General features: G+C 37.5%; 1 protein-coding gene across 1 annotated transcript in view; it reads right to left on the reverse strand.

The window, feature by feature from the left end:
• Positions 1-2,935: 2,935 nt before the first annotated feature.
• Positions 2,936-13,804, reverse strand: part of LOC132958937 (uncharacterized) — a 59,562-nt gene continuing 48,693 nt past the window's right edge. The window contains exons 23-32 of the mRNA XM_061032014.1: positions 8,480-8,758; positions 8,087-8,383; positions 7,032-7,295; positions 6,374-6,616; positions 5,113-5,235; positions 4,966-4,981; positions 4,776-4,873; positions 4,601-4,651; positions 4,387-4,435; positions 2,936-3,979 (exon numbers count right to left, since the gene is read on the reverse strand). Coding sequence (XP_060887997.1) covers positions 4,401-4,435; positions 4,601-4,651; positions 4,776-4,873; positions 4,966-4,981; positions 5,113-5,235; positions 6,374-6,616; positions 7,032-7,295; positions 8,087-8,383; positions 8,480-8,758 — 1,406 coding nt within the window. The 3' untranslated portion in view covers positions 2,936-3,979; positions 4,387-4,400. The remainder of the gene's footprint in view (positions 3,980-4,386; positions 4,436-4,600; positions 4,652-4,775; positions 4,874-4,965; positions 4,982-5,112; positions 5,236-6,373; positions 6,617-7,031; positions 7,296-8,086; positions 8,384-8,479; positions 8,759-13,804) is intronic.

A 13,804-nucleotide genomic window follows, 5' to 3' on the forward strand; every position in this document is an offset into this window, starting at 1 on the left:
TTTTCTTTTAGTCCTGACTGTAACTCAGTGGGGTTTTCTTATTGAGAATACTCGGGGAACAGTTGAAGCTTTCACAGCGTGCTCTAACTCGTTGATCAGTGATTTCTTTGGAAACTTTGGTGAAAAGTTCAGTTTTATTCATCTTAATTAAACAGAACGTAGAAACCACAAAACTCACAACTTCTACAGAATATAAGGAAACCTATGATCGAACTGAATTTCCCCATGATATAGTCGGTACTTGGTAAAGTCTGGCTGACCACTTCCTGTATTAACACCTCTGCTGTAGGAGGCCCGCCTTTCACTCAGGCCGGACATGATGTCACTGAAGCAGCAGAATTCACAGTATTTATAACTTTGAACAACTTAAGGTAGTATTAACAACGAGTGGATGCTGATGTGACCGTATTCATATAGCACCTTTCATGTGATGAAAGCAGCTTGATGCTGTTGACAATTAAGTGGCAATTAATACCAACATTTTATAAGTATACAAAGTCAAAGTCAAAGTCAAAGTCAACTTTATTGTCAATTTCAAAATATGCCAGGCATACAGTGGAATCGAAATTGCGTTTGTCTCCGACCCGCGGTGCAATACAACCAAAATGAGGTAAAAAGATAAAATAAAATGAGGTAAAAATAAGATAAATAATATTTACAGTAATAAATTCTAAATTGTGCAAAATGGTAAATAAAATAAATAAAATACAATTTTAAGAAAAAAGTAACTTGTGCAATATGTGCAGTGTGCATTAAACTGATTGATAATTAGTTATTATTCCAGAGTTCTTGGTGGCACACGGGAGGGGGTTTCAACATCCAGTGCTCGTGGGGGCAGAGGGGGGGGAAGGAAGAGAGGGGAGAGAGTTAAGCTTCCTGACAGCTTGGTGGAAGAAGCTGTTTCCCAGTCTGGTGGAGCCGGCCCGCAGGCTGCGGTACCGTCTCCCCGATGGCAGGAGGCTGAAGAGGCTGTGTGAGGGGTGGGTGGGGTCACGCACAATGCTGGTTGCTTTGCGGGTGAGGCGGGTACCGTAGAGGTCCAGAAGAGAGGGGAGTGGGACACCGATAATCCGTTCAGCAGCCTTCACTGTGCGCTGCAGGGTCTTGCGGTTGGCAGCAGTGCAGCTCCCGAGCCACACAGTGATGCAGCTGGTCGGGATGCTCTCGATGGTGCCGCTGTAGAAGGAGCACATGATGGTCGGGGGGGCTCGTGCTCTCTTCAGCTTGCGGAGGAAGTAGAGGCGCTGCTGGGACTTCTTGGCCAGTGATGTGGTGTTGGTTGTCCAGGAGAGATCCTCACTGATGTGAACCCCCAGGAACTTGGTGCTGCTCACTCTCTCCACAGCAGCACCGTCGATGGTCAGTGGAGGTGTAGGAGTGGGGACTCTCCGGAAGTCGACAACAACCTCCTTGGTCTTGTCGACCTTCAGGAAGAGGTTGTTGTCTCTACACCATGTGGCCAGTTGGCTGACCTCCATCCTGTAGTGCGTCTCATCGTTGTTGGAGATGAGACCAACCACTGTTGTGTCGTCCGCGAACTTCACAATGTGGTTGCTGCTGAAGGATGGAGCGCAGTCGTGGGTCAGCAGCGTGAAGAGCAGGGGGCTGAGCACACAACCATGGGGGGCCCCAGTGCTCATGACGGTGGTTTTTGATGTGCTGCCGCCGACCCGCACTGTCTGAGGCCTCTCGCTGAGGAAGTCCAGCAGCCAGTTGCACAGGGAAGAGCCCCAGCTGGTCCTGATACCAATCGTATATGAGAAAAGCAGAAGAGAAAAAGAGAAGATTGTTGGTGAGAGGCTTCAATGTACATGAAGAAGTTACAGTGCAAACAGAAGTTAATAAAACGTATTTCAATTTCCTCATTTAAAGAAAAAAAAAACATAAGAGCACTGATGGCTTAGCGGTGAGGTAGCATCCTATGTTCGGAGGCTGAAGTCCGTCAAGCAGGCGGCCCTGGTTCAAGTCCGACAGGTGTCTACTCTTGCAACCATTTCACCCTCTCTCTCAAGTTTCTGATGCCTCCACTGTCCTAACAAATAAAGGCTCAAAGCTCATAAAAAATGTTTAAAATAAGGTGATAAAAAGATATAGTAATAATAACTTTATTTATATAGCACTTCACTAATCAAGGTTACAAAGTGCTTAACCAAATGTATAGATATATACATATACAGTATAGCATCATATATAAGAACAAAAGTAAGATTATCAAAGACTGAAACTGTTGGTTGTGTCTTGTTTTTAATACCTACTTGATTAGTATAAAATGTTTTAGAACTTCATTTTGTTTTGTTCGAAATGTTTGAAACTGTTTCTGTGAAGTGAACTTAGTAGTTAAAGGGTCGACTTCAAGTATATTTGATGTTAAAAAGAGAAGGTATAGAAAGCTTCAGAGTCAGCCTAAACCTTTTCAACAAGTTTAATCCCTCAACGTATTTTATTCATAATTTGAATAGAACGTTTATATATTCTTGTATGGGGGTAATTTGTAAATACTGATTGAGTAAACTACTACTAAAAGGAAACTACCAATAATGTGTAACATTGAAAGCTCTGCTTTTAAAGTCAAGAAGAAAACAAAATGGCTGCTCATGGGATGCAGGACCTTTGTTATTTTCTGCCACAAAGCTGCAATGCTGTAAAAAGGTGAAATTGTTAATAATTTGTATTTCTATATTTTCAACGGTAGAGAACTTCACGTCTTTGACAGATAACGACAAAGAGTAACAACCATAACTTCTTTCAAGGATGATTTTTAGCATTCGTCTTTATTAGATAGTAAAGCTGAAGATAGATGGGAAATATGGGAAAGAGAGAGAGGGATAACAGAGACCACAGGGATGAGGGCCGGAACTGCATCTGGGGTTGATGTGGCAAGACCTTATTCTTATTGGCTGGTTGGTCAAAAAGCAAGTACAACCAAAAGAAACTGTTGTTCCTGTTTAAAACATTTATTAGGAACATTACAGCAGAAATACTTTAACAATACATAACTATGAAATAATTAAGATACAAATTACTGACGGTTCAATAAACTATAATGTAAATGATTATGTTGGTGGAGAGCAGGTCATCACAGATATAAAAGTAATGTTGATGTCCATCCGGGATCTTTGTAAGCCAACACTGACAAAGAAGCCGACTTTAAAGCTGCACTATCAACTGGGTGCTCAAGCTAAAATATACAGTATGAAGCAGCTGAAACAACTCGTATCCAAAGTTTAGTACACAAAATTGACAGATAAATGACAAAATAAAATATATACTTCTAAAAATAAGAATAGTCAAGAATATTCAGGTAATAATTGTAAGCTTTTAGCTAATATGAGTAATGTAATACATATTCTGTCACTCTTATTTAACCAGAAAACAAATGAACTGTACTAACCCTTGAACATTTGTGATAATTGGAAAGCAGAGTTGCATGTTAAGTAACGATGTGAACATAATTTATGTAATTTAATCAGCTCCTTTAAATATACAATATGTAGAAAGATATACAAATTTTTACACTTAAATATCTAAATAATTAAAAATTGACGAAACTGATGTTATAAATATATTTTTCGTCTTGTACTTACATTCCCGCAAATATTTACAACAGTTATCAAAGCCAGAGAAATCCTTAATATTATAGTAACAGAAGCCGTGTTGTCGTGGTGGCCACCATGACAGAGCCTCCATGACAGACACAACGTATATCGTTGCCATGGAAACACCGTACTGTTGCTGTATGTGCTGCTGTGATAAAAACTTCATGTAAATCAGACTTGGATACATCGTCGGTAAACATATTCTCTTCCTCTAGGTCGGTTTCGCTCGTTTGTCTTCACTACGGTCAACTCTTAGCTCATTTTCATCAGGGTTGGGGACAGAGTAGCAGAGAGAATCACTCCCATGATTCCCCGCCAGCCTTGATGTCGTCTTTTGTGGTAGTCCCCTGGCGGCGGAATTTACAAACTGTGTGTTCAAAGAACTGGGGAAGTAAACACAAACATGTTAGTCCACAGTATACAGTTGCTTATATTGAAATTATTAAAATGTTTTGTCTTTTATGTCCGTGTAGTCCCACATTTTTCTTTGCACAAAACAACTACTTTAAATACATTCAGATCAGATATGCCTCAGAGGTCCTCTCTAGAAATCAGATGGCCAAGTGGCTTCTGTATATAGTTATGCATGTCTTTTAACTCAAAGACTGTTGTTTTAAAACTAGAAACAAGAATCCAACTAACATTATTTTGACTTATTTGCTGTTGATTCAAGACGTCTGGCCTCTATTCCAAAAAACCCAGTAAAGAAATAAATATATATTCATGTTTTCAACTGTATTACATTGGGCATTTTTGGAGTGCACATGAATATAAAAGGTATACACTGTACCATTTTCAGTGTCTTCAGTGCCTTACTGATTGGTTGACGTAATCATCCCCTTTAGAAAAATGAAAATCAAGCAAGTATTTGTTCATCAAAGTTTTAAGGACAAGTGTCGTTCAAATAGACAAATGCATGACGAACATGAAACTCTTTTGTGACATGTTTTCCTTAAATGTGAAATATTTCATTCAGTGTATATTAATTTAAAAAACTACAGTACCAGCGTTGTTGTCCTCAGAGATTTGCAGTGTTTCGTAGACACTGGCATCACCTATAGAGAAGTCAAAACCAAGCAAAAGTCAATTTGATCCCATTTTGGATTCATATATTTTGAAGGCTACATTAATTTCTAAAATTGTGTGTATATATACACAATATCAAGATGAAATGCTTACCGTGCAGGAGAGTAGAGTATACATCAGGTTGAGCCACATTCTGGTAAAGTTCATGACTTCTGGCAGAGTCTTGGTTGTTACTCTCAGACTGGCTTGGCCTTAAACATGCAGGATTGACAAACATTACATTGAGGACCATGGCTTTAATTACTGCTATATTTAAAATAAGTAAAGAGAGAGTTGAACCTACCTCCTGAAGCATGAGTCTGTGAAAAGGACATTTTCTGTTACATTGTTTTATACTTTATATAAGTCACATTGCTAATCTTTGTCAGTGCATTTTTATATTTAATATAAATAAAGTATTTAACAATTAGAAGTAAAAGAAAGGTCTTACCCTTGGACTGCCTGCAGCGATACAATAGGAGCAGAAGAATTATAAGTACTACTCCACAAATCAGCCCGACAATCACGAGAATTACAGGATATGAAGGGTTCCCAAGCCTGGACACCGCTACAACTAATAACAAATAACTGTTAATGAACTTATAAAACACTTCTTAAAATTATAGACAATGATAATTAAATGTTTTGTCATGTTGTCTCAAGCAATGGTGAAGACAAAACATAAACATGTGTAAAAAATAATAGTCTACAATGAATACATCATTTTATCGCAATCCAGGATTTAACCAAATTACTGATTCAACACTAAATTATTGAATCAATAAGGTCAATCACTTAAAGTGTGGTTACTTCCAACTAGATGGTGTATTTGACTATTTCTTTTTCAGACAAAACATGGTTTACATAGAATCATTCAGTAATTTGTATCTTTGTAAGGATGGGTTTAGGCTTAAGAAAGAAAAAAAAATCAAAAATTCAGTCCAAGTGAATTTTTTACAATGAAAAAAAAAGTGCAGCAATATGTACAGTACAGGCCTGCAGAAAAATGTAAGAATAAAAAATAAAACTAGCAAGAAATAAGTAAATAACAGAATGCAAAAAGTGACAAACTAAAGACGCGACTCAGCGTTAAACAATGCCACCGTGGGCCCTTGCAGCGCGGCACACTCTTTGGTTACTGTCAACAATTCTCCAACACTTTGCCCCCCCAACCGCCAACAACCTGCAAGGCCCTCAAGCCGCCTTTTATGTAGGAGTTGGCATCCCGACCAAAAGAGGTTAGAAATCAATTAACTCTCTGGAGAGTATTACCTGTTCTGCAAGAAGCACAAAACATCTACAATAAGGCTAAAAACATATCAAAATACATTTCAGTTAAAGGGATACTTCACCCGTTGAAACATGAATCTGTATTGACATTGGGTCATATATGTAGTAGAAATGTGAAATACATTTTGAAGTTGGTGCCTTCTTGGCCGAGAAAAGGCTGAAAGTGTCTTTTTGGCTTATGTGGATGAAAGACACCAACTCCCAGAATGCACAGCACCGCAGGCCACTCCCACTAAGGTCAGGTTTACAGACATGTTTACTTCAACACATAAGGCCGTTTACACAACTGATTCAGAGATTTCTTCCAGAAGGAATTAGCATCTTGGAAATTCCTGGCAGAAAACAGACTCTATGTCTGTGTTCATAGGCAAACAGTGACAGCACCGACACTACCAGTAGAGGGCACGGGGTATCCCACTCACCTGTTACTGACATCCAACTCTGAGACGACTCTCTCCCTGAGGTCTGACACTTGTAGAAGCCCTCATCAGACTTTGACACAGCAGAGATATTAAGCTCCTTTCTGGTATCATTTTGAATGAGTTTGTTATTCCGATAGAAGAACACATTGGAAACAATATTTGAGCTTCTCAATCTGCAGCTAAGACTAACTGAACTTCCTTCAGTCACTGGATGGACAGGGCTCACCAGGATAATGTTATACTCTGTAAAACAGTTAAAGAAAAGAGGATTCAGTCAGAGATCATCAGGTTCAAACATGAAAATTAGCAGACACAGAATGATGAGAATATATTTCTTCTTTTTTTACAGCAATGCTTCAAAGTGATGATTAATCTGATGTGTTATCTTGTGTACACCTTACTCCTTCTTATGTTTAACACTTTGGCATCAAATGTGTTTGAACAGCAACTGTCTACAAATGTGATCAGTATTTAATAATGATATACACTCAAACCTTAATCTTTGCTTTTATCTAATTAAGAGAGTAAACGCTCCCACACTGTGCTGCTCTTTTACTTCTCAATGTCGATGGAGATAACGTGTAACTGAATGATGTTGAATTGAATACTTGGATGCTGAAAGATAAAAACTTTAAGAAGAAATGTAATAAAAACATACTCTGTTTAGTGATGTTGACAGCGTTGCTGAACTCCCCTGATCCAGACTCACACCAGTACACATTATTTCTCGATCTATATCCCTCTATTGTGCATGTTGATCCAGTCATTGTATCCCACTGGGAGCAATCTTCCAGGGAGCTGTCCTCTTGAAACTTCACTCTCCACTGAGTAGAGTTCCCCTTACACTCCAGTGAGACAGAATCAGAGGTGAAGTGTTGCACTCTTTCAGGACTCACTGTGAGAGATGCTGATGAAGGCAAATCTAAAAAAGAAGAAAGAAACAAGAGGTTCAACAAAGCCCAGACCGTTAGCTGCCATTGGACTTTATATTTAATGTAGATATCCAACCAAGGAATTCGGTCTGTAAATTGAAAGACTTTCTTTGACCTGCCATTTTTCAAAGATATGACAGATTAGCATTGTTTTTTTCTTCTTCTTTTCCATCAGTGATTACTGACCAACATTATTTTAATCATACAAGCCCTCACATGTGAGAGTAAGCAATTAGCAATAAGATGCTTAATTATACAAAGTAAAATGTTTTTATAGAACGATTATTTAAGTGATAGACTCTAATAATCTTCCTTTTAGTGTTTTTCATGCTACCAAAAACAACATCAACCACTCACCAAGGAAACAAGTTTGGCATTTGGCCGTGTATATTGTACTGTAGGCTCATGCATATGCACTTGTGGATACACACACACACCACATATATGATGCTTTTAAATTGTCTATTTAGACAGATGAAGATATATTTGCAAACTACCTGCACATTTGCTCCAAGTTAAGTTGTGTATTTATTTTGATAATCGAGTGTAGATATTGAGCTTTCTGTTTAACTATTTTGAGAATGTATATGTATGTATACACACTTACAACTCAATGAAAAGTTGTTCACTAAAAGGAAGGGGAAAGAAAGAGCATGAAGTCATCGTGATCAATTCCTATCTTTCTCTTGGATTGTTGTACAATACAGACAAAAGTACTGAAGAAACTCTATGTTGTTCATAGATCAAAAATGAATAAAGATAAAGACAGAAACAAACTGACCTCCAGACCAGACAAACTTTAGTTTACTATAAGGAGTGTTCATTTCTCCTCTTCCAGCTCTGCACACATATCCTGCTGTGTGTGTCTTTCCATGAACAATGAAGGAATACTTTTCAGTTCCATCTCTGCTTCCAGATAGCAGCTGGTAGCTGTAGGAGTTGTCAGATAGTTTGGGAATAGCTTTATACCAGTAGAACCTCCATCCTGCTGATGGGTGTTTAACCTCACAGATCAGAGTCACAGAGTCTCCAGGACTCAGCCAGAGTGGAGACACGGTGAGGACAGGCTGGGGTGAACCTGTTGGAAAAGTGATTATTCAAAGAAATAAAACCATGTAATGATGGAATATCTGATAGTACAGTATAATGTTTATATAAAAGAAATGCTACTTACTGGATAAAACCGTTAATGTGATGGGATCGCTCCAACCTGTTGGAGACTGATCACTTTTTTTTCTGCCCTTACAACTGTAGTTTCCACTGTGTGATGTATTAGCAGGTCCAATACTGTATTCCTTTTCTTTTGGAGGTTTGACTGAGCTGCTTGTTTTCCACTCGTACTCCCACTCAGCGTCGTCTCCTTCCTTTATCTCACATCTTAGAGTAATCGACTCGTCATTGTATATTTCAGACCAGTCGGGGTGCAGAGTCACGACAGCCTTGTTTGCAACCGCTAATGTTGAAGAATTCACAGTAAGTACACAAAGATGAAAAAACCTTAAATCTACACCAAAGAATGTCAATATGCAAAACTTACTATTTTCTTTTAACTGAATTCTATTACTGTCCTCTGTGTAGTAAACTGGGTTTCCTCTCTCTCTATATATATAAATATATATACTGTATATATAAGATATAAAAAGAGATCACTGTCTCTTTAAATAGCCATTAATAAAATACCTTTTGGAAATAAACATGAACTTCATCCATGAAACTTATTGTACCAAAGACACACTTAATCACTGTGATCTGCACTAAAACTTTCTCAATGAAGAAATAAAGTCACAATTTGAGTACTGCTCAGCTATGAATGATAGCTTCTCTTAACATACACAAACCTTCTTAAAACTTGTTTTCATTTTGATTTTAAGTCCATCTTACCTGATACTTTCAATGTGATTGGAGTGCTCCATGGTGTTGAGGAAAGTACCTCAGTTTTGTGTTTTCCCTTACACTTGTATTCTCCTTCCCTATAAGAAGTAGCAGTCATTTCAAAGGATTTACTCTGTCTTACAGATCTTTCAGAGGTGGTTGTTTCCCACTCGTACTCCCACTCAGAGTCGTCTCCACCCTCGATTTCACATCTAAAAGTGATCTTCTCTCCGCTGTATATCTCAGTCCAATGGGGCTGAAGAGTCACAACAGCTCTGTTTGATACTGTTTGTGTTCAAGAGATCCCAACAAGGACACGATGATGAGAAAAAATAAACATCTTTAGCTTTTTATATCAATCAATTTATGGATAGAATATATTATTACAAGTTTTCAAAAATGTTAAACTCACAAATGATGTTGATAGTGACTGAATCACTGTACTCTGTGTAGTAAACTGGTTCTCCTCTCTCTCCTCTGCACCAGTAGACTCCTCCCTGGGAGACACTGATTCGTCCATTGAAGTTTTTACCATCATCTTGTGTGCGCGGGTGATCTCCTCTGTATAAGATGTACGTCCAGCCAGATGATGGAGGGTTCACATCACAGGTCAGGGTCACAGCGCCCCCTGCTGGAATTGATGTCCTGTCAGCTCTCAGTTCAGCCTTTGGTCTTCTTGCTGTTTGATTTGGAAACAAAGATGTAAAAAGGTAAATTACCGTACCTACAATTTAGTCAAATTCAAACAGTTTTGCGCCCAGAAGTAAAAATGACTTTAAGAATTATGAGCAGAAACTAGTGATAAGATTTATCTCTTAAATTATATTAAATTTAAAGTAGTTCAATTCCAGAAAAGATCCAACTCATGTATCATTTTAAAAAACAACATCAATCAATCAAATGTATTTATAAAGCACATTTAAAAAAAAAACAAGACAAAAACTCACACAAATATGTTTGTCTTGTTTTTTAAACCTAATCCACCCCAAACACAAATGCACAAACACGATACCAACTATATAATCAGACTATAATATTAAATGATATTTCATAGAAATACATCAGAAAGAAACACAAGTAACCTAATTAGGACTCAAAAGCCAACATGTAAAAGTGTGTTTTGAGGCGTGACTTAAAAGACTCCACAGAGGGGGCAGACCCTGACTGAGGGAGGAAGGCTGTTCCTCAACCGTGGGGCCTTGACTGCAAAGGCTCGGTCACCTCGAAGTTTATAACGGGAAGGAGGCGGAGCCAGGAGGCCCATGTTTGAGGATCTGAGATACTTTTCTCACTTTGACACAATCATAAGTTAGGAGAGCTCTATCAATATCAACAAACATCTTCTTTGTCAAATGTGAATAACTTATCCAATATTTATAAGCAATTATTCAGACACTGTTAGTGACATCAAAATTCACTGTTTTAAACCATATTAAGACATATTTTAAGAATTACAAAAGATGTGATAGTCTTAAGTTTCTCAGTTATTTTGTTACCATGCTGAAAGTTAAAATATAATTTGTCACAGCTCCCTGCAAAAGGCTTTAAGCAAGCAATGTTTTGTTTTCTCATTTAGACTAAATCATTTTCACCTGGACATTTTAATTATTGACAACATGGTTCAACTTACGTGTTACAGTCAATTTGAAGGGTTCACTCCAAGGCGTGAAGGTAGAATTAGTGTGGCCCCTTCTGCCGATGCACTCATAGTCTCCGTTGTCAGATTCAGTGGCTCCACTAATAATGTATTTATTGTCTGCTGTATATTTGTCTGAGCTGAATGTTCTGTCTCTTCTCCATCCAAACGTCCATTCAGAGTCTCCACCTCCCTCAATCTCACATCTGAGAGTGAGCGTCTCAGCCCAGAATGTTTCAGGCCAGTTGGATGTTGTGGTCACACGGGGACGGTTACCTGTTCACATCACAAAGAAACAGGATTGAAAAAAAAACTAAAAAGAGAAAATATTACAGTTTTCATCCATGATCCTTATTGTAATGAATAAATGTCTGTACAATATAACTATGATAATAATGACACAACAATAATGTTGTAAATGGTTTTAAAGTAACGTATAAAGCAGCGTTAAAAGAAGCAGCTGTTGAAGAGATATAAGAGCTTACAGAGTCACAACAGTTTCTAGAAATACCAGCAGCTTTCCATGGTAAGGACAGAGTCGAGTCAAAAGAGAAAACTAAAATGCATAGCTTAAAAAAAACATTTTCAGTTCATGTTCTAGGACATTTTCTTTTCTGATTCAACTTAAGAGATAAAACATAAACACAAAACACTACATGTGGATGATGTTAAAGTGATGAAGTAGGTAATAAATAGAGGAACTGCAGAAATATTTAAAAAACAAAAATCATAGAAATATAAGACCATCATTTACCTTGAGCCAATCCGTGGGGGATCAAATTCAGCACTAAAATAAAGATTAATAGTTCATCAGGGAAGAATTAAAGGTGTTAAATCCAGATAGAGTTTCATTTTAGGTAACTGTTATTGTCAAAACTTTCAAAAACCAGATGGTTCATCTCAAGGGGCTATCCATCAATAAACAGAATTTCTCACAAAACAACAAATATTTGGCAGCCATTTCAATCCTAAAGCTTTTTTTTCCAAAACTATAGACTATTTACTGTTCACGCCTTGTTCAAATGTTGTACAAACAGCAAGTGCTTAACTCCTGTTGTATTATTCAAACAGCTGAACTACATGTTCATAGAAACATGACTCGCTGTTTGAAAGTCACAAAACTTAAAAAGCTCTGATGTACTCACAGAAAAACCCCAGCACACAACGCAAGGTTTGGTCCATCTTCACATCGAAAACGACAATGAAGCTCTGACGCTTAGCTTTTAAAAAAAACACATTAACTTTACATTTCTAATAATGCAGAAGGAAAAGAGGAGAAAGACAAGAAACAGTTCATTAAAATGTGAGAGCAGAGTTTCTCTCGGACTTCTTTGTCTGTACTTCCTTCCCTATACACAAAATTCTAAGAAGTGCCAACCTCAACAAACCTGTTTACACTTCCTGTCTACTGCTCGAATAAGAAAGAGATCATGTAAAATGGCTTCTGTTAGGGGTTAAATAAATAAATAATGGCACTAATAACTAATTATTGCACATCCATGAAACATAATGCCAATAACTTTAAGATCACATACACACCTAACATTTCTAGTGTTCTATGTGCTGCATGTTATGCCAAATATATTATTATATTTATTTATGTTGTGTTTTTATAAACAAAATAAATAATGTTTTGCAATACACAATATATGAGTGTCCTTGTCTAATACACCCTGGTGGCAGAATTACAAATAGAATGCCATCTAATGATTCACATGATCATTAATAAATAATAACCCACGACTGATCTGGTGCACTGCCTGCATAGCAGTGTGTAGCAGCCCCACTCTGACTTCTCTCCACTAATGCACGTCCACAGGTCCTGTTTGAACATGTGTGTGATTCAGGTCAAAGTGTGTGAGAAGCATGTCACTCAGAAAATCATTTTAAAATAACAATTCAAATTCAAAAAACTAAAGCCACGGTAAGATGGTGAAAAAAAAGCAGAACCTCAACATGCAAATGTTCCCACATTGTGGTAGAGTTCTAGTTTCTAGTTTGTTTGAAGCCCAAAACACCGGAAACACTAACTGCTTATTGCCCATGAGAAAGTTTTAATGTTTTCAGTTTGTTTTCATTAGCAGAAAAAAGAAGACAAAAAGATGACAATATGTTTCATCTAATCTGACATGTTACTTTAGGTTCTGCCTCATTTACCATCTAGACGTTTTTCTTTTAGTCCTGACTGTAACTCAGTGGGGTTTTCTTATTGAGAATACTCGGGGAACAGTTGAAGCTTTCACAGCGTGCTCTAACTCGTTGATCAGTGATTTCTTTGGAAACTTTGGTGAAAAGTTCAGTTTTATTCATCTTAATTAAACAGAACGTAGAAACCACAAAACTCACATCTTCTACAGAATATGAGGAAACCTATGATCGAACTGAATTTCCCCATGATATAGTCGGTACTTGGTAAAGTCTGGCTGACCACTTCCTGTATTAACACCTCTGCTGTAGGAGGCCCGCCTTTCACTCAGGCCGGACATGATGTCACTGAAGCAGCAGAATTCACAGTATTTATAACTTTGAACAACTTAAGGTAGTATTAACAACGAGTGGATGCTGATGTGACCGTATTCATATAGCACCTTTCATGTGATGAAAGCAGCTTGATGCTGTTGACAATTAAGTGGCAATTAATACCAACATTTTATAAGTATACAAAGTCAAAGTCAAAGTCAAAGTCAACTTTATTGTCAATTTCAAAATATGCCAGGCATACAGTGGAATCGAAATTGCGTTTGTCTCCGACCCGCGGTGCAATACAACCAAAATGAGGTAAAAAGATAAAATAAAATGAGGTAAAAATAAGATAAATAATATTTACAGTAATAAATTCTAAATTGTGCAAAATGGTAAATAAAATAAATAAAATACAATTTTAAGAAAAAAGTAACTTGTGCAATATGTGCAGTGTGCATTAAACTGATTGATAATTAGTTATTATTCCAGAGTTCTTGGTGGCACACGGGAGGGGGTTTCAACATCCAG

Source organism: Labrus mixtus, chromosome 23 (assembly GCF_963584025.1).
Source record: "Labrus mixtus chromosome 23, fLabMix1.1, whole genome shotgun sequence".
Classification (NCBI taxonomy): domain Eukaryota; kingdom Metazoa; phylum Chordata; class Actinopteri; order Labriformes; family Labridae; genus Labrus; species Labrus mixtus.